Source organism: Emydura macquarii, unplaced genomic scaffold (genome assembly GCF_026122565.2).
Source record: "Emydura macquarii macquarii isolate MOO-44397 ecotype Brisbane River unplaced genomic scaffold, CSIRO-AGI_Emac_v2 contig_3692, whole genome shotgun sequence".
NCBI classification, from domain to species: domain Eukaryota; kingdom Metazoa; phylum Chordata; order Testudines; family Chelidae; genus Emydura; species Emydura macquarii.
The window spans coordinates 8590126-8617774 of NW_027133829.1; the positions used below are offsets into that span (position 1 = coordinate 8590126).

The 27649-nt window shown below is 47.9% G+C and overlaps 1 protein-coding gene across 1 annotated transcript in view; it reads right to left on the reverse strand.

Moving 5' to 3' along the window:
• The window catches only part of PDCD11 (programmed cell death 11), a 43781-nt gene that overhangs the window by 11909 nt on the left and 4223 nt on the right, over positions 1–27649 (reverse strand). Inside the window, exons 4-25 of the mRNA XM_067537132.1 lie at positions 25955–26122; positions 25319–25480; positions 24562–24685; positions 22384–22565; positions 20722–20829; positions 19963–20169; positions 17286–17410; positions 16519–16579; positions 15792–15938; positions 14333–14584; positions 12719–12862; positions 11005–11199; positions 10176–10346; positions 9346–9565; positions 7921–8073; positions 6516–6631; positions 5803–6317; positions 4975–5037; positions 4214–4322; positions 3407–3496; positions 1205–1307; positions 422–599 (exon numbers count right to left, since the gene is read on the reverse strand). Of these exons, the coding sequence (XP_067393233.1) occupies positions 422–599; positions 1205–1307; positions 3407–3496; positions 4214–4322; positions 4975–5037; positions 5803–6317; positions 6516–6631; positions 7921–8073; positions 9346–9565; positions 10176–10346; positions 11005–11199; positions 12719–12862; positions 14333–14584; positions 15792–15938; positions 16519–16579; positions 17286–17410; positions 19963–20169; positions 20722–20829; positions 22384–22565; positions 24562–24685; positions 25319–25480; positions 25955–26122 (3593 nt within the window). The remainder of the gene's footprint in view (positions 1–421; positions 600–1204; positions 1308–3406; positions 3497–4213; positions 4323–4974; positions 5038–5802; positions 6318–6515; positions 6632–7920; positions 8074–9345; positions 9566–10175; positions 10347–11004; positions 11200–12718; positions 12863–14332; positions 14585–15791; positions 15939–16518; positions 16580–17285; positions 17411–19962; positions 20170–20721; positions 20830–22383; positions 22566–24561; positions 24686–25318; positions 25481–25954; positions 26123–27649) is intronic.

Genomic DNA, 27649 nt, shown 5'->3' on the forward strand with positions numbered 1-27649 from the left:
GCAGCACCTAAATACCTTTAAAAATCTGGGTGTAAGTGATTTAATTAAACCCAGGTATCCCAAGTCCCAAACTAGTACCCTTACCACGGCCACATCCTTCTTCTCCAAGTCACAGGTTCTGAAAAGGGAACTGAAGGAACCGGGCAGCTGCTCCAAGCAGATACAAATGCACGTTTACAACCTTCTCCTCTAGAGTAGCCGAAGAGCTAAACGTACCGATGTTTATAAGCCCTCTAATGCTTTATAATTTGCACCAGAAGGTTCACACTCCACCTGGAAAACCTCTCAGCACAAGCCTGAAATGCTCTGGCGGCTGCCAAACCAAACCAAAGGGGAATCTCCTCACTGCCGGAGAATACTTCCAGGCCCTCCCACTTGAGGAGGCAACAAGAGACTTCACGAGAAAAGGACAATCTCTAACCTGACCAGCTTCCCGAGGCTGAAGTTCTCGAGCGGCTGCTCAGCGTACGAATCGCTCAGGTGAAAGATGCTGGCTTTGCCCGTCTTTCCGAAGGGAAGTGCAATGGTTAGGCCGACATGTGGAATCACCTTCGTTATGGTGCCTAGGGTGATGGTTCCTTTCACCAGCGAGTGGACTCCTGCCAAGAGCATGGTGTTTTCAGAGGAGTTATTTCAGGATGTCCTCACAAAGGGTGAGGCTATTCCAAGCTTGGGGGCAGGGAGTCAGGTGGATAGAAAGGAGGTAGGGGGTTGCTGCCACAGTCACCTACCATTCCCATGGTCTTTTGGCCCCATGTGGCCTGCGTTGCTCTCTCAGTTCACAATCCCTTTTGTAACATGATGACCCGTTCACCCATTCACAACCCTTCCCCCCCAGACACGTCCCTGAACACGTTATACCAGGACCCACGGTAACTAATGAACAGCTTGCGTGCCACCTGGTGTCTGATGGAGACCAGTCAGAAGCAAAGTTGCTTCAGAAGAGAGCAGAGACTGGGAGCCTGCCTGTGACACCGGAGGAAAACTGCTGCTTTAGTCTAAAGGCTTGAAAACCAAAACACCTTGATCTCCGGACCCTGATTCAGGGTGTTCGTTCTGCTCTGGACAGAGACTCAAAGCGTGGCTCTGGCTTGCAAACTTCCGATCCCCCAGTTTCAAGGCCAGGCCTATCTCTAATTGTTGAGCCTGGCGCAGATGGAAGAACACCAACAGAAAGAGTATTGCTGGTAAGACTTTGCCCTACCTGTGAGTGACAGGCAGAGGTTGGTCTCAGAGGCATCTGTGCCAGTCACTGTTGCAGACAAAGCTTGGCCATTCTTGAAGCTCTTTTCTGGATGCTTTAAGACCTGAGGGGAGAGAGACCTCTGCTCATTACCAGGGCCTAGCCGCTCTCTTTGATTTTAACCAAGGTAATCTCAGGTCATTTGCAGATCTACACTTGACATTATAGGCATTTGACGTGTCTCTATTAAACCCTGATAAAGAAATGTCACTGTGACACTGGCTCTGTGTGTGTGTCTGTGTGTGTGTGTTTTCTAGGTGTTGAAACTTCATAAAACTAATGGGAGTTTACTTGCATTGTTTTTGCTTATCTATTCCCGGCTTAACACAATAGTAAACATTTACATGGTAAAGATCCTTGCAACTAAATTACCCATCAAAGAAACCTTGTTCAATGCTAATGAAGAACTTGAGCATTTTCTGTTCATTTCAAAGCAAGTGGCCATTAGGTATATGGTCAGAGGTCAAAGGTTTAAGTACATTCCTCATGCACTGTCATCAAAGGGAAAGCCCTTCCAGGAGGTAGAGAGAGACTGTCAGCTTGTCTTCTGTGAGAAGATATAAATATGGATTCAAAGAAAGATCCTTTATCTCTGAACCGTCTTGGACACTTACAGGGAGAAGTGTACCAGATGGAAAGCGGAGATCCCCAGTGTTATTCTGGGTAGCCTGAAAAGACTTTTGGAGGACTGGCCTTTTATTTCATCACTGACACTTTGGAGTTACAAACTGTATTTACCTGCTTTTATATTTTACCTGCTTTAACTTCTCAATGACTCTTTTTCCTTAGCTAATACACCTATGGTAGTTAACTATAGAATTGGCTGCCAGCATGGTCTTTGGTGTAAGATCTGGAGTACCAATTGATCCGGGGTGAGTGACTGGTTTCTTGGGACTGGGAACAACCTGATGTGCTGTGATTTAGGTTTAAGTGACCTTTTATCACAAAGTTCAGTTTGTCTGGGTGACAAGCTAGACTGGAGAGGCAAAGGGGACTGTCAGACTCCATTGTCAGACTGGCAGAGTGCTCCATTTCACATTTGTTACTGGCTGGGTGAAATCTCATTATAGAACACATCACCCTGGGGCAGGGCTCGACAAATTTGTTTTGGAGCTAGGAGCCAGCCCAAAAATCAAGGAGCCAGACAACGTGGGCCCAGCAGCGGGGCGCCCTGGCTGGAGCGTGGCAGCTGCAGCGCTCCCCCCTCCTGGCCCTGCCACATGGGCGCAGTGGCGCCCTAGCTGGAGCGCGGCAGCCACTTCCCCCAGAGAAATATTAGGCACCAGAATTAAGTTTCTAGGCGCCAAGGCGACCTGGCGCCTGGGGTTTGTCGAGTCCTGCCCTGGGGTGTCTACCCTGTTTTCTGACAGTCTGCCCTGAGACAGCCACTCTCAGTTGGGAGCCACTCCAGACAGCATGACGGTCATTATGCTGGATACATCTAGCAATAAACACAGCATTTCTTACTGCTCACATTTTAGGGAGGAAGCCTGGCCTCATGGAAAAAAACAGTGGACTGGGATTCAAGGAGACCGTGGGTCTATTCCCAAATCTGCCACTGGCTTGCTGGGTGACCTTGTGCAAGTCACGTGCCTCCCTGTGCCTCAGTTTCCCCATCTGTAAAATGGGGATAATTATGCCGACCTCCTTTGTAAAGTGCTTTGTGATCTACTGCTGAAAAGCTCTCGGTGAGAGCTAGGCAATACTATTAGATTAGTTATCTTGTTGGCAATATTTTAAAAAGCAGCTATATGGAGACAGAGGTGGCAAAATAAGTTAGTCCACAAGGTGGGAGGGGAAAAAACACAAAGGGTAAAAGGATTTGGCAGGGAACCGATTCCCAAATCTTTGTATTAAGATGCTAATAGATCTGACTTGTTCTGCTAACAATCTGGCATTTGATTCAGAACCTCTGCAGTTCTCCAGCCAATGATGTTCACAATCTAATGCTTCTCTAAAAATAACTCAGGTAACAATACTCATTATGGAGCAGCTACCTAGGCTGACAGAGGAAGAGCATGTCCAGTCCCAGCCATGCCCCAAGATCAGGAAGCAAAGAGGAACCAAAAGGTGGGAGGCTGCCTGAGAAACACTTGGGGTTGGGTGCTCACAGCCTCGTGTGTGTAAAAGCTTTGTGCATCCGATTCTCTGGTGAGGACTTACTTTGGGGTTCAGGGAAAGCAGCAGCTGGGGAACTCTTCCTCGAACCTCAGGGGTGACCTCCACCTCCAGCCAATTCTTTATGGTGTTGTACTGAGAGGGAACCAGCCACAGAAGAGAAAGTTAGAGTTATGAGAAGCTTCATGGATTCATTTGAGAGAGAAAATTCACAGAGTAAGACCAGAAGAGCCCATTTAACCAGATCTCCAGCAAAACGCAGGCCAGGAAACCTCCCCCATGGTTTCCAGCGCTGATCCCAATCACTTACTGACAAGGACTCCAGGACAGGATAGGTGCTTTTTTGTGCACAGTCAGAGGAGAGGAAGGGGTCTCCCAAAGACGGAAATCAGCGTTTGGAATTCTCTGCACACAGAGCTACTGACAGAATGTCCCTTACCAGAGAGGGTGGAAGGGAATCATGATTTGACCCCAATATCCTGGGCATAAAAAGGGTCGGCTGCTGCACTGCAGTGATTCTCATCCAAATGCACGGTGGTGCCAGCAACTGGCATATTCGGGATTGAGGGGAGTTTTCCTCCCGAGGATTTCCTGCTAGAGCACTGGGGGAGGGAGGATGACAATGCATTGGGGACAAACAGGCTGTGACGCCAGCCCCTCTCCTCAAGCGCTGGAGTTGTTCTCCTCCTCCCCAATTTCTTCTGTCACCAAAGACAAGGGCTGGATTTTGGATGCACCAATCCAGCATTTTACTGGCACGTCTGAATTTTTCAGATTACGAGCTAAAACCAGGTTCTGAGTTTTGATAGCGGGCCATTCCCAGCATTTATTTTGGAAGCCTCTGAATCTCACCTTCTTCACAAAGCAAGTCACCGTCTGCCCAGCTTTGTAGGGCCTCAGCCGCTCACTGGGGTTGTCCCCCTCAGGGCTCAGAGCTGGGCTGCCTTCCTCCTTCAGCACACTGTTCACAAAAGGAAGAGACAGGAGCAGATGGAAAATAAGCCGCCAAGTGGTACATGGGCACATTGTGAGTCCAGGAGATTGTTTACAATGATGAAATATCCCTTTGGCAGCTTCCCTGTAAAGTTCAGCCGCACTCTTTCCCCCCGGCTTTCTTCCCCTTATTCTGCAAAGTATAGGAACTCTCACGATTTAAAGTGAGCCTCCCCCACCCCCACACACATACAGAGAGAAGCACTGGGGTATGGTATGGTCCAAGTCCAGTGCTAGGCATGACAGGGCAGCTCAAGGGTGGTTATGTGTCAGAGCAGCACTAGCAGCTTTAACCTGTAGTGGCCAGAACGGAGCTGGAATGAAGCAGTTGTCTCACTGATTCCTTGCTCCTGGCCTGTTCCTTGTATCCTCTGTAGACCGGCAGGCCAGGGAGGCCCTGCAGAGCAGAGGCCAGCGGTGTGCAGGGGTTGGGCATCTCAAATTCTGCCACTCTTCTCCCTGCCGCCAGTGGAACAGCACCAGATTCACTGGTTCAGGGCCCTTCCTCTAGCAACAGCTGACAGGGTGGAATTCGGCGCTTGGCACTTTCCCTCTCCCTGGCACTTTACAAACATTCGCCCAGGTTGGCAGGAGGCTAGACCAGAATCTGCGGCTCTTACCTTGGTCGAATGCTGAGCTCTGGAATGGACTGAGTGAAGTTCGGATGGGTGATGGGCAAATACCTGCAACACAGGAAACCATTCAACTCCTCCTCTCTCTCCAGCACACCCAACAACAAGGCTTCCCCATTCCTTTACCAGCACAGCACGACCCCAAGCACTCTTAAAACTAACAGCCTCCCAGTCCCCTGCTCAGTCCGATCCTCATTCCCATCCACCCCAAAATGAGACACTGTTAGGGCACCGTCCCCAGAGCTGGCTCTGGAACACAGCCACTGCCGGACTGGTCCTGGCAGCAAACCCCGGGCAGATTAGCTCTGCCCCTCAAAGCAGAGTTATCCTCGTTCCCTGCCTTCATTTGAGGAGCTCCCTTCTTCTCACTGGGATGCTGAAACTCGATCATCCGTGAGATGACCAGCTGCCCAAGGCACTCCTACTGGGGTTTTAGATAAACCTAAGGAAGTAAGGTGCCAGTGAAATTAGATTGGAGTTGTAAGTTTCATTCCCTCTGAAATCAGGCCCCTAGCTTTCGGTCAGGACTAGCTCCTGCTGGATTGGAAGTCAACAGGAGCTTCAACTAAGGCAGACCCCAGACTCCTCTCTAGCTGTGATCTGACATGGGAATGCCCAGCTCTAGTAGTGAAAGCACAACGTACTGAAACCTCCCACGCCCGGGCATGGAACGTGGTGGTGGAAGAATCTCTTAGGACTCATCACCTCCAGCAGGCATAGCTGGAATAGGAAATGCCTGAACGGAAGAAACCTCGTTAATCTGAGCTACTCCACCGCCAACCTCCCCTGGAAGTGACACAGGAGCTCTTTTTCTACCTGTGAGTCTTCACATCTCTGCCGCCAATCACCCGAGCAGTCACCTTCTGCCCAGCTTTCAGCCTGGATGTCGGAAAGGTGCCTATGGGGACTTCATCCAGGATCTGGGATGTGTGGATGGAGCCCGTCAGCTTGCCATCAATGGCGACTATCACGTGGGTAGGTTTGACGGACTTCACAGTTCCTGTGACCACATCTCCTAAGCACAGGGAGTGTTTCACTGCAGCCAAGGCCTCCTCTACTGTCTCAGACTCTTTCCGGGGTCTTATAAAAGTCCTCTTCTTTGCTGGGCCTTGCACCGCTAAGAGGACACCATGGTCACCCGTCTGCACCGTTTTTAAGGTCACGGAGACAGTCTGTCCCACCTTCAGCTTTTCCGAGTCAAAACGGAAGGTGTCATTGAAGTGAGAGGCCACAGGGATGGCAGTCAGCTGACCTGTCTCCACCAACGAGGCAACGGCAAACTCTTCTGCTACATGTTGCACGACAGCAGTGTGCTGGGAGTTTTCCATTAACTGTAGGACAGAGACGGGTGATGACTTTTCTGCAGGAACTTTGGATTCCCAGCTAAGACATTCTTGCCCCTTCCCTTCTCCCTGCCCACCTCCACTTGTGTGAAACATTTCCCACCTGAGCATTATTTAAAATTCATTAACCGGGTAACAGGGACAGAAAGACACGAAACCTAATAAGAGAACCCAAGCCAGACCTACCCGCTTGACTTTTGGGTTCAACAGCTCTTCTCGAAGGGAGACGTGAACAGCTGATTTGAGGGCATCAACATGGAGAACCAAGACACTTGCTTTTTGACCAGTGACCAAGCTTTTGTCTATAAAAACAAGAAGATTAACTGCTGACAGCCGCGGAGGATTTCTACCAGTCCTGACCCTTCGGTGTTTGACAAAGTTGCGGAGCAACACGCTCAAGGATAATCTGAACTACCAATGCTACCATGCCAACTGTAAAACTCTTTTACAGTCCAGAGGTGGTTACTGACTCAGGGAAGGACCCATTCATAACACGGTTCCTACTAGCAGCCAGACGTGCGACAGCTCATCTCTATGCCACTAAGGTTGGGGAAGGGGATAATCCTTTCTCTGGGAAAAAAAACAACAGCCAACCTTACCGCAGGAGCGAGTCAATTTTACAATAACAATAAAAAATGACATCTAGCTTATATACAGACCTTGTCATCAGGAGATTTCCAAGTACTTTACAAAGGAGGTCAGGATCATTATCCCCATTTTACAGAGGGGGAAACTGAGGCACAGAGCAGAGACATGACTTGCCCAAAGTCACCCAGCAGCCCAGAGGAATAGCTCAGAACAGAACTTAGGTTTCTCAAGTCCCAGTCCAGTGCTTCTCCCACTAGGCAACACTGCCTGTTGTATATATGGTTACCATTATTATGAATTTGAACAAAATAAATACAGATTAAAAGGTTGTGATTTAAAAGGTAACAAATGTAGGCTTGAGTAAAATTTGTTAATACTTGTATGGGAACTTGATACACACGTGTGCACATGTGAATCAAGTTCCCATACATATGTTAGTAATAATAAAACAAAGTTCAAAACATTTCTGAACGCCTAGGAAAAATCTTCAGTTCTGTTTAAAATGACGCTTTTCTGGAATATTATTTGGTCTAAAATTTGAAATTGCAGCTCTGCTTCAAAAAGTTACTTGATTCAAGAAGAAAAATGATGTCACAACTGAGCATGTTCCAGCTTTTAGAGGAGGGAGGGATAAAACTAAACTAAACTGTTCGTTAATACTTTATCCTTTTATAGCACCTTTCATTGGAAGATCTCAAAGCACTGATTAAGCCTCACAAAAACCATGTGAGGTAGGGAAGTACTCTCCCCATTTTACTGATGGGAACAGAGTCACAGATAAGTTTAAGCAACTTTTCCCCAAACCATGCTCTGCATCAGTGGCACAGCTAGAAATGGAAACTCAGGAAACACCCTTGCATTATCCCAATCTAACTATTAAGTAACACTCCTCACTATTTAATCAGCAATTTATTTCATTCCAGACAAAGCAGCTGGAGAGCGCTGTGTATCCTATCTAGTGATGATGAAACACAAAGAAATACGGCCACAAGAAATTCCCAACCTCCAACGTGATAGCGAGTGGCTGTTACAGTCAACCCAGCAACACAGCTGCTGTCAAACGAGGCTGAGCCATCCCGCTTTACTTCCTGAACGAGCAGCTCAAGTTTCTGCCCAGGTATCAATCGACAGAGGTTTTGGGCCACCTTGGAACGATCTAAACAGACAGAATGGGAAAAGATAGAGTTAATTTTCTTTCCCCTGTATCTTTTGCAGGAGCAAAGGAAGAGCATTCGCCTTTGTATACTATGAGTTGTTATGCCCATCTTTAAAAAGGGATCGAATCAGATACCTTAGACCCCAAAACGCAAAGAAATAGTTTTAAAACTTAATCCCAATAGAAACACTTTTGAGAAACTAAAAATTCAAAGCCATGCTTCTGATCACTAGAGAGATTTAGTGTCCCTGGGCCATTAACCTATACCTTATCAAGGCCTTCCTGGAGGCATGGCACCATATAGCATTAATGCAGCCCAATTCACATCTTTTCCAATGATCACCTAATTCCTTATTTGTGCATTTCCAGTCTTTTTATTATAGCCTCTACATTAGATCTGTATTTCGAAGGTGCCTATCACCTTGGTATCTAGCATCAGTGCATTTAGTGCCTCTTTTCTAAACAAATCACTCACTAACGTCCCCTTCCTTTGGTGTGTATGTCTGGATGCGGTGAGGCATCCTCATACAGGTGACCAGGGCTCACAGGGTATTCAGGCCTGGGCAGTAGGTGGTTGGTACACACACTGCACAGCAACCATTCAGATACAGAAGCACCTTCTATGTCCACTTGGGTTGGGGGGGGCAGCCAGCAAATACTTTTCCGTAGCAGATGAACAAGTTGGCTCACCACAAACCCCTCCCCTCTGGTAGGTCAATTTTTATGTGGTTTATCCTTACTGTACACCCTTGACCACAGCATCTAAGTACTGATCAGGTAAATCCATAGCAACCTGCTCAGAGGATTCTGCTCTTCACCCCTCCGAGGGGCAAGGAGGCACCAGGTTGTGTCCCATTGTGTCTCCCTGGCTCTTTCTATTTCAGCATCAGGCTAATGAAATCAGAGCTCTTCTCTCAACCCTCTGTTCTTAAACACTCGTGGCCTCAACCCACTCCCACTGGAATCAACAGCAAAACTCTCACCAACATCCAATAGGAGCACAGCCTGGCTCTGGATTTGCTAGTTGTGTCCACTCAGGCAAGAGTTCCAGAAAGTTTTGTTCCTGTTTGCAGCCTGTCAAGACCTGGGCTCATTCTCTGCACCCCCCCATCCCCTTAACAAACCTGGCTCACAAATTAAGCCATTGCTCGTTTTGATCCTTCTCTGATCTGGAAGGCAAAGGGATGGTTTTTGCCTTGCATTGGTTCTCTGGTGCTAAGTGTCATGACCTGACCCCCTGCCTGGCTTTCGTGGCACTGTTCCCAAACTTACTTCTTTTGCTGATAATGCCCCTGATCTCCTTCATCTCCTCAAAGCACTGGCGCAGTAAGGAGAAGCTCTCAGAGACGGGGTTTTCCGAGCCACACTCGGACAGCTTCAGACACAAGAGGATACGCTGCTTCTCCTCATCCATGCTCGTCACCTTGGCAACCACCGTCTGCCCCACCACAAAATGTTCCCTGGTGTCCGTCACAAACTTGTCACTCATGGCCTGTTTGGAAAAGGGATCGGCAGATGCCATTGCTCAGCCAGCCTATTAAACTACAGAGCCCACCGCGAGAGAGCCGTAGAGCATTTTTACACACGTTCATTAAGCTTCAACCTCTCTCTGATGTTGGCAGGTATTATCCCCACAGGAGAGATGGGGAACAGGCACAGAGAGGTTAAGTGACTTGCACTAGGTCCCACAACAGCTCAGTGGCAGACCTGGGAGTAGAACTCAGGAATGCCAATTCCCCACCTCTCCTGTGGTGTGCTAACCCCGCCACAGCAGTGTTGCTTTATGGAGTGGAGTCCCAGATACGCAAGCAGATAGGTGGAAGGGGAGAGGTGGAATGAGCAGAAAAGAGGCATCTTTTCAGCTCTTCTAGCACCCCTATTTGCCTTCATGCTCTTTCCTGCCCCTTCCCTCTCTGCAACTTCCCCCATATCATGGGGGTACCCAAAACTCTATTTAAAAACCCCCCAGCAGTGGTTTTTACCCCCCATGTGCTGAGCTGTGTGAGATCTGCTGTGTCCCTGCTCCCCGGCCCTGCTTAGAGCCACATTTTTTTGCACCTACAAACATGGTACTTTAAGAGGACAAGTCACACCCAGCTTACCGCTTTGGGGGCCAGCCCAGCTAGACCAAATGGGAATTCCACAAACACTCCGTAGGACATGATGTTCCTCACGTAACCAGCCAGCTGCATTCCAGGGTGGATTTCGGAGAAACTCCTCAGCACTTGTTCTTCCTGTACGGCAGAAATCACTGCAGACTTTCTGCACAGGGTCTGAACAAACAGTCAAGGAACAGGGCTGTCTAATCAGCAGGAGAGAGGAGAAGAAACAAGCAGAGGAGCCTACTATATCCCTTGGTATGGCCAGAAGGTCTCAGCAGAGCCTTTGCAGGTTGCACAGTACTGGATTTTAAAATCACAGCAATCTGATTCTCACCTTGCTTTCCCTCAAGCACCAATCATTTTGGCAGCCACTCTCTCACAAACTGCTACAGTTTGAGATGAACGCATGACACCATTTGAAAGCCGGAATTCCCAGATTACAATCTGTACAATCAGTTCGTTTTCAGTGCTAGCTGTTTACTAAAGTCAGGTCACAACCGACATCGAGGCATGCAAGCCGGGGAGAAAAACAAGTCAGTAATCCCAACGTTGTGATTTTAAAGTCTGGTACCTCACAATCTGCTAGGGCTAGAAACATGTCCTGTCTCTAATGGGATTCCCAGCAGCATACAAGGTTCAATTCCCTCGTGGGAATTCAATTGAATTCAATTGAACCTTTAATGGCCTCATTCCAGGAATGGACAGAGCCAGCCCCACTCCTTAGAACAGCCTCATTTCTATTCCTCGGGTACAGTCTAGACTTGTAGCAGATTCATCACGGTCGGTGTTTAATGGCGGGCTCTTCCCTCGTGAAGGCTTCAAAGGATACAATGTGCCCTGCCTTGTTACTCAGACACATAACCCTGTGGAGGATGTCCCCCTCTTGGAGCCAGTGCCACAGGAGTTTACAGTTAACCACATGGTCGGACAGATGCATTGTGGGAAGGTGGGCAGAAACGTCGTCCGGCAAGATGGAAACCTCCAGGCCGTTATCTTTCTTCTTCAGGACTTTCACGTCAACCATCTGAGCAGAGAGCAGGAGACACGGGTCATGCGAGACTGTAAGCAGCTCTGAGGCCCCTCCATTGGATTTTGAGGGTGTCAGACCCTGGGCGTTAGGGGTTGTGGCCTAATAGCCCAGCTATGCACAAGGAACCATCTAATTCCAATGGCGGTGAGCTTCCGACATATCTAATACATTTATTACAAAGCAAAAACGACCTCAACAAATCACAGAAGTTGAAGTCCGGAAAACTCATTTAATCAGATGGGAGGAGGGGTGCAGATAATTTAAACAAAACACAACATCCCTGTGCTCGCAGAAGTAAAACCTGTATTTACATGTCAGTCGGGTCTTTCATCCCAAAGGGAGACTGAAGCACTTAAAAACTATTGTCTTTATATACACCTAACACTGAAACGCAGCCACCTCTGGAGCAAAAGGTGGCGGCTGTTCGCACACTGCAGCATTGCAGTTTGGGAATGAGAAGTAATCACCACCACATCCAATGGGCATTAATTCACGGAAGTCCTACGACCTGTGTTACAGAGGAGGTCAGACGAGAGATTATCACAGCAGTCCCATCTGCCTTTATCATCTATGTACTGGGACTGCTGAACTCAACACCCCACTGCTGGGATAATCTCAGGGGGCTCCTTTGTCCTTCCTTCTCCAAAGCAGGGGTTCTCAACCTTTTTCTCTCTAGCCCCACCCCCAACTTACTATAAAAACCCCAAGGCCCAGCCGGGGAGAGAGGGGGTGGGGAGGAGGTGCATCTCAGGGCTCCTGGCTTCAGTCAGCGGGTATGGGCCAGGGGCGCCTCAGGGCCTTAGACCTGCATGGCTCTGGGTTTTAGCTGCGGAGGGGGAAGGGCTTGGGGCTCCAGGCATCAGCCCCACTGAGGTGAACACCAGGGCTTGGAGCTTTAGCCCTGGGGGGAAGGGGGAATGCCGGGGGTCAGAGCTCCCTGTGGCTCCGCTCCGTTTCACCCCTGCAGGGGCACCAGCCTTCAGCCGCGGGACCTGCAGCCCCCTGAAACCGGCTTGCAGCCCCGGTTCAGAACCTCTGTTCCAAAGGACATCAGACCCTCCCCAGCATCCTAACAGGATGCCAGCCTCACAACAGGAGAGGCACAGATGCCAGCTCCTCATTTGCCTGCCTTTCGGAACAGCCCTTTTGTATTTCCCGGTCTCTTTTCACCTCTCTTTCCTCCCTGGCTTGTACCTCACCCGGTCTCTGTAAGTGCCTTGTGACTGACCATTTCCATGTATTCCCATCGGTATTTGCTCTAACACACACGCCTGTACGACTCACAGCCTTGTTCGCTTTGCTCTACAGACTTATCTTGAGATGTGCTTGTAGGCAAGAGATGATACAAAACCTAGCTGTTCTTGTTCCCGTCTAGCCAGAACCTTCAGGCAGGTTTTAGAAGTAAAATAATTCAAAGTGACATTGAATCCTTTCCCCAGTGACGGGGGGCGGGTGGGAGGGGGAGGGAAGAGGTGTACAGGAAGAGTAGAGGGATGCCATTCACAATCAATACCTGTCCAATTTCGTATGTCACTTCCTGATTTTTCTTTTGAATTTGTTCTCCTCTGTCCTCAGAGACAGCTCTATTCATCAACTTGAATGATAGCAGCAGCTTCTCCTGCTGAGGCTCACATTTTAACACTATTACTTTGACAACCTATCTTAAAGAGAGTAAAAAAAAAAAAAAAAAAAAAGACAGTAGTTTTTCTGCAGATCCACCCCTCCACCCTTATATCCCGTGTACTGCAGTACAGTGCATAAGGCCATGAAATAAATACTCAATAACTCTCTCTCTTGCACCCAAGGGTAACAGGTTTTTTACAAACATGAGTGAATTCAGATTCCCAAACCCAGTATGAGGCAAGTGTAATCCTCATTTCACAGAGTTGTTCAAATAACTTGCCCAAGGTCATACAGCGAGGCTGTGACACAGCTGAGAACAGAACCCAGGTCTGTTGACTCCCAGGCACGTTACAACCACCAGATCATCCTTCCTTTTATGCAATTGCTATAGATTGAAGTATTAAAAACCAACGAAAGGATCCAGGAACACTCTGAGCAGGGCACACGCCTCACGGACATGGCCCAAAATACACACTGGAATGAAAAGATCTTGGACATCGGTAAAGTTGCCAGGCCTAGCAGGAGTCAGATTTTTAAAATCCAGACTTAAAAGATTGTTCTTCTGACCCTGAAAGTAAAAATGTTCATTCCTCTGTAAACAAGGGCTGCAGCAGGGATCCCAACCCCTCCGCTGAGCAATCTGACAAGCCACCTACCAAGGTTAGGTTTCTTTGCCCACCTCAGCTGTGCAGACCACAGCTACAGAGATTGGTGCTTGCTGCACTCTAATAAGCAGGCAAGGCCTGGAAACACAGAAGAGTGAAGCTCTGCAAAGTTCCCAAGGGGAAGGAGTCTCTTACGCAGCCCAGCCCGTTTAGTTGCACACAGGGAAGAGGAATCAACGGCTCCCAGACCTTTTCAATTCCCTCCTGTGTTATCTGTGCCTGTTAAATGATTTCCCAAGAGAGGAACAGTTTGCAGTAAAGGCTGTTGGTTTGAGTCCTTTAACCCTTAGGACACAGGGGAGTTTGTAGGTGTTTAACACTTTATGGACATCCAGCTCCTAAGAGTTAAGGGGGACACAACAGGGCAGGGGACAGAAGGCTGCTCGCAGGCAGTGCTAGACTGGGACTCTTGCCTGGAGTGAGTGGTCCCGGTCTCTGCTCAGGGGCCCCTTCCTCCCTGTTGTCAGACTGTCTTTACAGCTATGCAGTGGTGTGACGGTGCCACCCAGGTATCAAGGAATTGCCCACTTCAGGGACTCAAGCCTGTGGCAAGTAGGTGGTTCCTTGTAGCAGGCTAGACTATTTGATACCCTGCCTAATCCTAGCACAGCACAGGGCCCAACACCTCCCCAATGCAAAACAGAGCACCAGGCTGAGCTAATTCCAGGTCTGCCTGCTTTGCCAATATCCCTTTAAGACTCTCTAGGTGCAATAGATTCCCACCAGACCTCCCGTCCCATAACCAACTAGCCTGCGGCCTCTTTCTTCATCTGGCAATGAGATGTCACATGTGCCTCTGTTGCATTTAGTCATGGGAGGAAGGGGGGTGTGTCAGTTACCTGGCCTTTGTAGAAGACTTTCTCGGGAGAAGGTATGGGTTCTGAGCTCAGCTCGTTCTTGGGAACCAGACCTTTAACGTCATTGTAGAACTTCACAATGCAGCCGAACTCCCTGGCGCACACAATGAAGCCGTGAGTGATCAGGCCAGGCTTTGCAGCCTCGTAACTTGTGAGGACCGGAAATTTCGAAGTGACCAGAGTTTTTTTCAGAGTTAGGATCAGCTTCTTTTCTTCAGGATTGGATATTAACACCTAGGAGAGACAGGGGGAAGGTTAGGATGAATGCCAAGACGTTTTTCGAGCAGGGAAAAGGTGTCAAACCCTTGATTTGTATTCACTACGTACAAGAATACCACATGTCTACACATTCGTACTAGCTTTAGACATCCAGAAGCAACAGCCCTTTGAGATCCTGGGAGGAAAGGCAAAGCTCCTTACAGACATTAATGCTGACAGTGTCTCAGAAGCTACTCTTGCTAAAGCAGAAGGTGTCCAGTGACTCAGTGGCCAAGTTCACGGTGATTTATTCTCTCTATTCAAAGGCCCAAATCAGCCATCAAGCTACAACAGGAGCAAGTTGGCCCGCAAATGAGATGCACGATAATCTGTTACTATCAGTAAGCCTAGCGGAGAACCAGGAAGGTGAATTAAATGCGTGCATGGAAGTGGGTAGGAGTAAAGTCAGCCCATAAAACTAGACCTCCTTTTCAGAGAAGACAGAGTCTATTTCTTCATCTCACTGCCCAAGAGAGAGAAGGTAACAACTCCTCTGAGCAGCAGCACAGGGAAATGCAGATGTTTCCTAGCCAACCTGCAGATTCCTAAAAGGAATCACATGAAGGATTTTACATAGTCACAGCCTCTGAAGTCATTAATAGAGGTTTGGGGAAGCTAAGCAATTACATCTACCCTGTACGGTGCTCTGTTCATCCAAGGCTCTCAAGGCATTTTAACAAAAGACAACAAGTTTCATTAGCACCATTTGACAGAGAGGAATCTGTGATGTAAACATTTTCAAGTGTCCACGAATGGGGTGAAAAGCCTGAGCCCCCAGGGCCCAACTCGCTGAGCTGCTGGTATCTTCATGTGGCATGGTGGGTGCTCAGCTGATCTCAAAATCAGACCCCAGATGTTTGCGGCTGGGCAACACAAACCCTGAGATCAGCAAAATGAGAAAGCGTGGGTGTAATTTGGCCAGGCCACACAGCGCGTCACGCTGCCACCACTCAGTCCAGCGGCCTAGAGGGAAGGGAAACTGAGAAAAGGCAGCAGCTTCTCCTTCAGAAATACCAGTGACCTCATACTCCAGGACTTCTTTTAAACAATAAGCGCATCAGGGAGTCACCCACTCTCAGCAGAAATCAGATCAGTCTCTAAACGTTCAGACATCACTCTGGTGGAAGAGTGCAACTTAAGATAGCCCAAGCCCATGGCTGGTCCCTGCCATGGGGAATCTCACCCGGCACTTGACTTCATCTCCCACACTGTACTTCTTCTCGGGCTGTTTCAGGAGCACGTCCGCCAGATGCAGGCGAGGCACCAGTCCCCTGATGTGATCCGTCACCTTCACCTGCATCCCAATGGGTTTCAAAGCCAACACTTTGCCCTAGAGCCCGGAGGAGAGAGCAGGATTGGTAGTTTTCAGTGTGGGCTGGCGTGTACATGGGACATAGCCGGCCCACTACCGCCAAAAAACAAACACACACCGCCCCCAAAAACCATCTAGTGTCTTAACCATCAAGCAAGGCAATAGCTTTACATAAGGGAAGCTAGGTTGCTTCTTGCGCCGTCATTGCCAGTACTGTGATCTCCACGGCCACATTCTGGTTCTGCTGAAGTCAATGGTAAAATTCCCATTGACTACAACAGACCAGGATCTGACCCTGTATGTATATCTGATCGTATGTTGGATATACAAGACTTTAGAAAGAACGTTCTACCCTCACCAAGGCAACTCAGACAAACACCTAGACTGAAATGCTGCTCAGCTGGTAACTATGGCCAGGAGAACTCGCAAGTTGTTTTTGCTGGTGCTGTACTTGCATTCTCACTTTCCTTCACTGGTCTGAAACAAAGAGGTGTGACCTGGTATTAACTAGGCAGGGGAGATACGCATCAGCTAGGACGCAGCGGCAAGTACAAACACTCTACAACGCCAAACATGCAACGTGCTCTCATGATCTCACCTGCACCATGTGTCCGGGACAGACGTCTTGGTATCTCAGAAACTGAGCAGCAATAATTCGACTAGAAGATAACGCAAGGGTTGGTCCGTGAGTCATCTTTAAAACGAGGAGAAACCCAGAGGTAAAGACAACACAACCCCTCCTTCCCTCGCCCCAGGGTCTTTTAGCATCCCCCTGGGGCCTATTTATCACGTCAGTGTTCTGTCCCCCACATCCTTGTGTCAGAGTCAGGATGACCCTCCCTCTGTTAAGGTGGTCTGGGCCCAGCCGCTTGAGCTGACTAGAGAAGTTCACTAAGCTCTGTCCCAGTTTATGACACAAAGGACAGCGGCCAGCAGCCACAACTGTATATGCAGGGAACCCACCAGCCCTCACAGGGCAATACCCTTACTAGATAGGAAAGGTGACCCAGTAGTTAGGGTGCGAGCCTAGGACCTGGGTTCAATCCCCTGCTCTGCCACAGCCTTCTTGTGTGACTTTGGGCAAGTTACTTAGTCCCTCTGGGCCTCAGTTCCTATCTGCACAATGGGGATCATAGCCCAGCCCTGCCTCACAGGGATTGCTGTGCGGATAAATGTGTCCAAGATTATGAGGTGCTCAGATATCCAGTAATGGGTGCCAGAAAAGTACCATAGCTAGATAATAAGCAGAAACTCCAACGGGCGAGTTCCAGCCAAACAGAGTAGCACAGTATTTTCCACTTGGTATCAACCCCTTTTAGCCCTTCAGCGCCCATAAACAATTGTGGAATGGCACAGGAAACTTACTGTTTTAAAGACAACAAGGCCAGCTCATCCATAAGGTTGTAGTCAATGATTCGACATCTGTGCTTGCTTCCCGTCCTAAATGCCCCAGGCTTGAAGGATTTTTTGGTGTCCGAAAGATGTTTCAGCTACAAAAACAAGGGGCCATTTATCATCATTTGGAAATAGAGCCAGTATTGACGTGGGTGAATGAGACCTGGACTGACAGACCAGTAAGACTCAGCAAGTTTCACATATGTGTTTTTAAACCAGGTGAGCTGCAGTGCTTACATCCCTCTGGAAGCATCAGTTGGGAGGGCGGGAGATGCAGGCAAACCCATTATTCTGGGGAACAGCATAGACTAAGCGACCAAAAACAACAGAATGCTAAGACCATTAAGAGCATTAGAAAGAGAAAGATTCCACCAGGCCAGGATTTGACCTGAGCCCAAATGCCAGCCTGTATCTGATGCAGGCTGGGCATACTGCACATTGACCTAATTTCTAAGGGCCACCCCAAACTCCTTTGGAGCTCAGTCCTGCAAGTTAGCGAGTGCCCTCCAGATGCTCCATCCTTTACAGGCCTGGGCCTTAGAGAGGAAACCGCAGGCTCAAGTGCAGTCAAGGCCGGGAAACCCACTGCCAAGGCAGGGAAGCAGCCCGTGTAACCCAGAAAAGAGATTCAGAGGAAGGTCGTGGGAGGAGAGGGGCGATAAGGGAATAATGCCAGCAGGAGAGTGGAAGCCCTGGGTCAGAGCAGCAAGACAAGATGATCCACCCCACCCCACTCCTGCTAGTAGCTGATACAATATACACCATTCCTGGGAGAGGACTGACAAATGCCTTACTAGGTAATAATATTGTATTTACTCCTCTACTGATGTAATCTAGCATCCTTTCCCTTCCCCCCCATTACTCCTATGCATTGGACTAAAGGGTTCAATGATTCTTTTACAAATAGCCCCCCCTCTATCCAGACCAAAATGGGTAGAACTAGACAACTGGCCCAGTCTGCCCACGTTCTCTAGCTCGGTTCCTCGCTCCTCTACTAATTATTTTGTATTTGTCTTCACAAAGAAAAGGAAAACCAAACAAAAGAAAAAAAATCCATCACAGCCTGAAACACACTGTCCACCCCTTCCCCGCCACGTCCGAGTGTTATGGTTTTGTTTTGTATTGTAACCGTTTGTTCCCATCTTGTTTCCAGTTAAATCTTTATTTTTTCTTAAATAAATCTACTTTTGTTTTATTTTAAGTGCTCACAAGTGCTGTGATTTATAGGAGCGGTGGTTTAAAGTAAACTACTCGACGGGGGTACACTGTTCCCTGGGGGGCAGAGGATCTAGAGTTTCTGTGAGAAGCCAGTGTCAGGGGCTGGATATCACAGGGGAATGCTTCAAAGGGACCTGGAGCCTGGGGAGCCCCTATTGTTGATATGCAAGGTGAAGATAGGCACTCTCCTCTGGGCTACGCCGGCCCCGAGTGGCTGAAAGGCTGCTGGTGTCAGGGAGCTGACATCCAGCCAGGCACAGCAAAGACACCCTCATGCTGGAGGTAGGAGGGAACCAAGGTGACGCACAGTCCAGTGTGCCCCAAGAAGCATCACAACGAAGAACTAAGAAAGCCGTTCAGATGATACCCAACTGCAAAGATGAGGTGGGAAGGGATGTGCCCTCAGAGAAGCATTACTCCACACTCAAGGTATCTAGTGGTTATTTTTAACATGCAGTCTAAGATTTAGTTCTACGATTTCATGGCATTTCTGTCTGTGGATTATTTACAGCCCTAGATAGGATCCTAACAGCCCTACAGACACCAAACTAAGTTAGTCCACAAGTTCCATCAGCGCTCACAGAGTTACGCAGACACCCAGGCCATTGGGAGTCAGGTGCATATATACCTTTAAGAACCTGGCCCTAAATTATATTTAAAGTCTCCTAAGTGTTTTAGTCCGTTTTGAAAGGTAGGATTTGGGCTCCTAAGTGACCGATGGGTAAAATGCTCAAAAGCCCATTGTCTGCGGCACATAAAAGTTATTTGTTGTGATTAAAACCCCAGAAGGTGCCCATCCTTCTCAGCAAAGATAAAGAATTACATTTTTCCTTAACATTGGTTTTTGTTTTCTGTTTGCCAATAAAAATCAAGTACCTCTACTCATCAAGCCCACAACTCCACACCAATTTCTAACGACTCCCCACCTAGCACATACTGCTTATGCAGGATGTTTCAGCACCACTGGTGGTTGTAAAAGTCTGCAAACAGTAGTTTATAATGGCAAAGCCCATTTTCACTGCACTGTGTAGCATACCTGAAATCATGCCATGTTACAGAAACATCGCCAGGTCAAAAAGGATATGAAACACGTACATTTAATTATGTCATTAATAACAACTGAGATCATTAACACGGAATGAAAGAATTTTACTTTCTATTCTTTATGAGTTTACCGCTCTCTCATCTTGGACAATGAATAGAGAGTATTGTCGATTTCAATTCCTGGTTCTCATGCACTAGCAACACACACACTGCAATGCTTGGGTTCCAAATGCTGCAGGACAGCCATGATTTATAACCGTTTCCACTTACATTTTAAAATACTACTCCCTAAAAGTCTCTGGTTTGGTTCGGGGATTTCCTGCCAGTGTGTGATAACCCCCCACATCATAACCTGGCCACAGCTTGCTGGGCATTTATTACTTACATGTGCAAAAGCCAGAGTGCCGTCGTCTAGCTCAAAGACGGCACCGGCCTTTGCATGGAAGCTCTTCACCATTGCCTCTTCCACCACCATGCCAATCCGACTGCTGGAGAGCTGGCTTAGCATGCTGCTGGGCTGAAGGAAGACCTGCCGCAGCGTAAGCCGTACCGCTTTGGAGGTGGGGTGGACAGAGAGGATGCAGGCTTTCACCTGTTGTGAGGGAGAGAGGAAAGCAGGATGTTAAACAGGCTGGCAACCTGAAGAGCCGAGAGTCTTTTTTAACATCACACCTTGCTCCTGATTTCTTCCTGGAGGCTTTGCCTGGGTACCACAGGGACAACAGAAAGTGCTGAGCCATCATTCACCTCTAATGGCTTTATGGGCTGGGCACTTTTTCGTTAGTTGTCTGTTTAAATTGTGTAAGCTAGTTTGGAGCAGATAAAGTATGGGGAGAGCGACTGCCGGCAATCAGCCCCTGCCACAAGCCATTCTCCACCTCCATGAGCCTCTCAGCTTCCCAGACTGTAAAGGGACACCTGCCCCAGCCCTGTTCCCTCACCTCTCCAGCAGCTATGTTCAGAATTCAAACACAGAGGCTGCTTCCCTCCTCTCTACCAGGGATGTAGAAAGAAGGTCTGTGCCAACAAAATCACTGCCGATTCCACGGAAAAACCCCTTCACCAAAAAATGGTTGGAGAGGGCAAGGAGAGACAGATGTTAAGCAGCTTTCTGGTTCCTGCAGCCGCTCCAGCTTCCACTCACCACCTGACTTTGTGAATAGCTCCCCGCTTTCTTCGGATCCAGGTGCATGAAGTCCACAATCCCACTGAAGGAGGAGAGGAAACTCAGAGTGATACCGTAAGGAGTCACCTAAACCAAGAAAGGGAAATCCTTCAGTAGGGTGTAAAATTAAATCACTAAATCGATTCTCTACACCACTGCAGGAGCCTTGGGCATTGGTGCATCTCAGCCCCTCCTGTTTTCTGCCTGTGACACATGACAGTATGGTCTCCTGAGGGCTGTAACACTTCTGTCTAATGCTGGTTGTTTTCTTGGCACGGGGGGTGGTTGGGTGCTATTGGTTGTCTGTGATATACAGGAGGTCAAACTAGAGGACCTGACCTTAAATTCTATGACTCTAAATCTGCATTAAAAGTTCTTATCCAGATCAAGATGCGGATGGCACTTTACGTCCTCCGCTAATAGGCATCTTGTCTGTGCTCAATAATAAATACACCGAATAGGCCAGGTTAATTGCGCAAGAGTTGGCTTTTTGCCTCTACTAGAAAACAATACTTTTAATTTTTCTAATTGCACATATGCCCTCAAGTCCAGAGTCAACCTGTGCTGGATTGCAAGCAGGTGATTTTCCCTCGTAGCTGCCATTTTGCACTCCCAAATCCCAATTTTCTGTTTAAAAATAACCAACCACTAAGATTCCAGCCCTTGTGGTTGCAAAAAACAAAACAAAAACAAACAAAAAACAAAAAACAAGAGTAAACAAATACAGTGAGGTCTGCCTGCATCTGTAGGCAGCTGAAAGAAGAGTTCAGATGTGTCAGCTGCACCAATTCAGGTGACAGGGTGTTGATTCTGAAATCTAACACTGACACTTTCAGTGCCAACAGTGCCAACCGTTTCACCAATGATCAAAGGACAAGGACCAAAGAGTGAAGATCTGCACAATGTACTGAAAGCGGTGTCATGTGGATGGAGCTAGGGAGAGTGCCACCATTCATGTCTCTCTCAATCCAACCTCTGAATGAAGTTATGGAAATGTTCATATGAAAAGGAGGAAAGTGTCTCTTCTTTCCACAGCCACAACAGAAAAGGCCCAGAGGAGGCTAAGCAGAGGAGAGTCGAAAGGTTAACGCTTACCCATCACACCAGAAGTCGCCACTTACATTTGTACTTTGTGCAGGCCAAAGAGCTAACCCCATCTTGCAGTTAACATGTTCTGTAGAACTTTTAGACACGTTAGTGTCGTTACAGTAAGAAAAGAGACTCAAAAACGGCACCGTGTCACTGTCCTTGTGTCTTTTGCACCAGATCTGCTCATTCCCTGACAAAATGGAAGATTTTACTACTCCACCGAGTGACTGCTCTTCCACAGAGCTACAGAACCAAGAGCAGGAGGAGAACAAACTGGATTTGACTCTGCCTCTCACTTCACCACCACTAGCCAAGCACAGATATTGGAGCCTTTATGCCTGGTGACCGGGCGCAGAGCAAAGCTCAAATTCTGAGGCTGAGCTGGTGTTGCTGATAGGCAGGAAAAAAAAACAAAACACAAAACTTATTTGGACTTGAAAATTCATTGAGGTCCAGCACAGTTTTGCTGGGGCAAAATGCAAATGAAGATGTCTATCACAGCCCTGACCATAACCCCACTTCAATAATCCTTCAGAAAAAGCTGAGGTTTACCTTCTGCACCTGGGCTTTCACCACGAGCCCTGGCAGTAAGTTACTGAGCGTCCAGTTCTGTTCTTCTGTTGCAATGGCCGCAGCAACCTCCGACTGGTTGATGGACAGACAGACAATTCTTCCGTTGTTTTTCACTTCTTCAATGAGACAGTTCAGGTACTGGCCTATTTTCAGCTCAGCCCCTACAAAGACAAGGCACACACCAAAAAACCCTTCATCATCTTCCGGTCTGTCATTTCCTCCTGCTTCCCCTTCTGAAACCCTACACTGGCTCCCCCAGGTCCAGCCAAATTCAAGCCTCTTTTCCAGACCTTCAAGGCCCTTCACAAGACTGCCTCTCCCTCCTGATCCACTCTCATCTCTTAGCACACTGCCCCACCTGCTCCAGTGCCATCTATGCCAGTATCACCCATACTTGCCCATGCCATCCTGTGCATGGAACAGCCTCCCTGGAAGGACCCTCTGCTCTTTCAAATCTCAGCTCTAAATCCACTGCTACTGCAACTTCTATCAGAAAATCAATCAGCCAACATTTCAATGGCTAGCAGCCAGGGTAATGCAATGCTTTATCTATGCAATTACAAAGCAACTCTTTTAAATAGTAAATATCTAAGTGAATGAAGACTGAATGTATCCAATTTTCTCCACATGCCTCACCCGCTGTATGTTGCTTCTTTTCTTTGCCTAGAAGCTCTTTGCAGTAAGGACCCTGCCTACTGTTGTGTTTGTAGTGCCTAGCACAGCCAAGGCCTGCTCCCTACAGGCCTCTGGGCACTCATGTAATATAGCTAAATGGGGCTGATAATGACTTTTTCTACGCTCATCCAGAGACCATGTGCATCACAGGAAGAGCAATGCAAGCTCCCCTAGCATCACAGGCACCTCCTCTCCTGGCACCAAGGCCGAAGGTACTGAGACCAATTCCCTTGTACTCTTGGCCCTTGTGGATGACAGGCCACAAATCTGTTTCATGTTCGCCACCAGGTGACACATACTTCAGGTCTCTGCCGGCCTGAGCCAAAAAAGAACCATCTGACCAAAGCAGTAGAGAAAGGTGCTCTCTCAGAGCCTGTTATTTCTCATGCGTTTAGGAATTTACACCAATTAACAGCAGGAGAACATGCCTTTAGCCATGGAACTGCCACTTTGGTTGGTTTATTTCACAGGTATGTGGATTTAGTGCTATGGGAAGGGGCTGCTTAGATAATCATAGACTCATAGAAGATTAGGGTTGGAAGGGACCTCAGGAGGTATCTAGTCCAACCCCCTGCTCAAAGCAGGACCAACCCCAACTAAATAATCCCAGCCAGGGCTTTGTCAAGCCAGGCCTTAAAAACCTCTAAGGATGGAGATTCCAGCACCTTCCTAGGTAACCCATTCCAGGGCTTCACCACCCTGCCAGGGAAAAAGTTTTTCCTAATATCCAACCTAGACCTCCCCAACTGCAACTTGAGACCATTGCTCCTTGTTCTGTCATCTGCCACCACTGAGAACAGCGTAGCTCCATCCTCCCTGGAACCCCCTTTCAGGTAGTTAAAGGCTGCTATCAAATTCCCTCTCACTCTTCTCTTCTGCAGACTAAATAAGCCCAGTTTCCTCAGCCGCTCTTCATATGTCATGTGCTCCAGCCCCTCAAACATTTTTGTTGCCCTCCACTGGACTCTCTCTAATTTGTCCACATCCTTTCTGTAGTGGGGGGGCCCAAAACTGGACACAATACTCCAATGCTGGAGACCAATCAATCCTCAGGACAGGGAACGTGTGGGCGGCAGCAGCACACGTTTCTCATACACCATCCTGTCAACGTGCCTCAACCAGGACTCGGAGCGAAACTTCTCAGGGTGGAGGAAATGAAAAAGGAGAGGTCACCCCCATCTCCATTTGAACCTGAGCCTCTCTGCAACAGCGTCCAACAAGGGGATTGACTAGCACCAGTCAGGATGGAGGTGTTTACAATGAGGACACCAGTCCATCAGGAAATGGACTAACAGCCAACTGCTCATTGTTCAGTGGCCAACCATCCGTTGGCAGAGACTTCTGATCTCTCCTGACCTGAGCTAAGTTTGAGTCAGCAACATAGAGGTGAACGGCTCCTGTCCCATCCCTGCTCCTCTGAGACATCCAGTTCCCCACCTCCAGCTTTAGTGGAGTGCATGCAGTTCTTGCTGGACGCCTTACCTTTGTTGGCTGATTTGACGTAACTCTGGGATGTCAGACGAGGCAGAAATGCTTTAGCGCCACTGACTCCAATGTCTATGAGGTAGCCGTGATCTTCCACACTAGATACCAAGCCAGAGAGCAACTGCGGGGAGGGAAAGGTTACAATTCCACAATATTAAGGAGTGGTTAGATCGGCAAGGAATGCAATTCTGTTGGCAGGTTGCTCTCACTCTGACTTCCTTCTGTCCTGGGGTCAGAGTGCTGGAATGCCTCCCACCACCTTGGACATATTACACTCTGCCTCCTCTGACAAGGAGATCTCAGCTCTCCTCTTGTCCAACCAAGCCATGTATCTAGGAGTGTCTTGGCTTCCTGAAGCTCTGGTAATATCAGCACATTGAAAAGTAACAGGCACCCAAACGGCTGACATGTGCCTGCAGCCTCAGTGAAGCTATGTGCATGAGAATAATTATACAACACCGCTGTGAAGTGAGTAGGTAAGCATTATCCTTATTTTACTGATGGAGAAACTGAGGCAGAAAGCAGAGGTTAAGTGACTTGCCCAAGTGCCAAGAAGTCAGTGGCAGAGGAATAGATCTCATGAGTCACAGCTCAGTCCTGTGCTCTACCCATTACACCACACTTCCTACCAAGATCAATTACACAAGAAAAGGCACAGATCCTTGCTTTAATTGCATGCAGTGACAAAACTGAATTCACACAAGGTGGGGAGGGGGGAGTGATCTCCAAAGTGCAGTGAACCCAGAACACCTACCATGCCAGATCTAAGAGCTGTGGTGTTCAGAGCCTTGTTGACATCTTTGGGGTTAATTGAGAGCTTGACACTCTGATGTCCATCCATGGTCTTCCCCACACTGGTCACAGTGCATCTGACCAGCATTCCAGGTGGGTACAAGTCTGACAGCGAGTTCAAATCCTGAACAGCAAGGAAGTTAAAGGAAAGCACGAAGAGCCATAAAACCAACAACATTAGATAATGCAGAAGACCAGAACTTGTCACTGAAGAGTCTTTTGAAATCCAAACCCAAGAGAAAAGCTCTGTTCTCAGCAAGAGCTAAATGCCACAAAGACTGGGGCCCTGGGTACAATAGGCTTGTGTAGCAGCTTTTCAATTCTGCAGAGCCTGGGGTTTTCAAGCCTGACTCAGGACACATGGGAAAAAGACTAAGGTGATGCTGCAAGGCTGAGACCAAAGGATTCAACACAGCTGCCAGGCTCTGTTCAAGAGTGGAATAGCAGAAGGGGCTACAGGTCAGGATTAAGATGCATCATGAGAGCTGACTATGGTCCCAATCTCAGATCCCTCATTAGCAAGGAGGAAAAAGGTGGGAAAAACCCATTTATATTACCCAGCCCCAGGACACACACCACCCCTCAGGACTTCCCTCACCTCCAGGAGCTCTTCCTTAGCTACTTGCTCAGTCAGCATTTTGCTGTAGGCATCACAGATGTGCGTCACTTGCACAAATCCAGTGAGTCCATTAGGCAAACTGACCACTAACTCAAAGTCGTTGGATTCCTTCACGCAACCGAGCAGCAGCATCCCCTCACTCAGGGCCTGGGGAAAAAGAAACAGGAGCACTTGGTGGATCTCAACAAACCACAGATTTACAGGGTCTAATGAAACTGAAAAACAAACAGCTGAAAGTAAAGAAAAACTCAGCCCTTTCTACCACCCTGACTCAGGCCACAAATCACTACCAGCACCTCTGTAAATTACCAAACCACTAAATAACGCACTGCTGACATACTGCAATCAGAAGCAGCTCTCTTAAAAGGTATGTGGAAAGCGGCAAAAACCTGGAAACAGGACTACAGCCCATCCCATGGTCAGTGCTGGGGGCAGGAATGACTGATGGGGATGTGAGTTGCCCAAACTAGAGGAAACCTGTCACACTCTTGTAGTAGGGTGTCCTATAAAACCTTCTACTAAAGAATCCGTGCAGCAACCATGAAGGAAGCTGCATGTTCCACCTTCCAAACTGAACATAGAGATTGTCAGACTGGATCAGAACCGAGGCCCATCTAGTCCAATATCCCATCCCTGACAGTGGGTCAGGGCCAGATGTTTCAGAGGAAGACATAAGAATCATCAGAGTTGCGGACAGATGTGGGATGATCACTCTGCCACGTAGGTCTTGGCCTGGTCTCTGTTGTTGTTATTATTATTATTAACGCCTAAAGCACAAGGTTTAATATGTCTTCCAAAATTGTTATCATCATTAATTATAACAACTCTGGCTATTCTTGAGCCATATGAACATCTAATCACTTGGTAAGTTCTTGGCTCCATGACTTATTGTGGCAATGAGTTCCACAGTTTAATCACACAGTGTGGAAAGGTGTTTCCTTTCAGAGGTTTTGAATTTCCCACCTTAAATTTAATGGAGTGTCCCCTTGCTCTCACGACAGGAGATACCCTGATCTACCTTCTCTAGATCACTTGGTATTTTACATATCTTAAATGTCTTAGTCAGCTCCTTTCTAAGGTAAGACTTAAAGCAAAGGAAGTGGAGTGAGAGAGAGAACAGGTCATTAAGGGTTAAACACGTGTATGTCGGGAGGATGGAATAGCAACCACAGAATCGAAAGTTGGACAACAGCGCCCATTCAGAATCAACATGTACAGCATATGGAGGGGAAAAAAATTTGACTATGGCCAATTTGACAGTGAGGAAACAATGAGAGAGAGACAGATTCAGCAGACCTCAGAAGCATTCACCTTGGTAGTACAAGTCTCTGTGGAGATTAAACTGGATGTATACAGCCTTTGTTAATGATCAGAACTTGACTGCAGTTAGCGTCACTTTTAGCAGCAGTTAATTCTGCATCCTGGGACAGTTCTAAGTGTTAACGCTCTGCCTTCATTAGCTTGCAGAAGACCCAGATGAGAAGGATTGCTATTTAATGGCTTGAAGAATTGCAATTTGCAAATGCATTGCAAATTAATGCAAATTGCATTAAATAGCAATCCTTCTTGCCAGCTAAGGAGAAGCTGTGAAAAGGAGTCCAGCCCTCCGTTGCCTGAAGGTTGGTGGTTCTGAGACAGGCCCTGGAAGAAGGAACCTCACAGCTGCACTGGGAC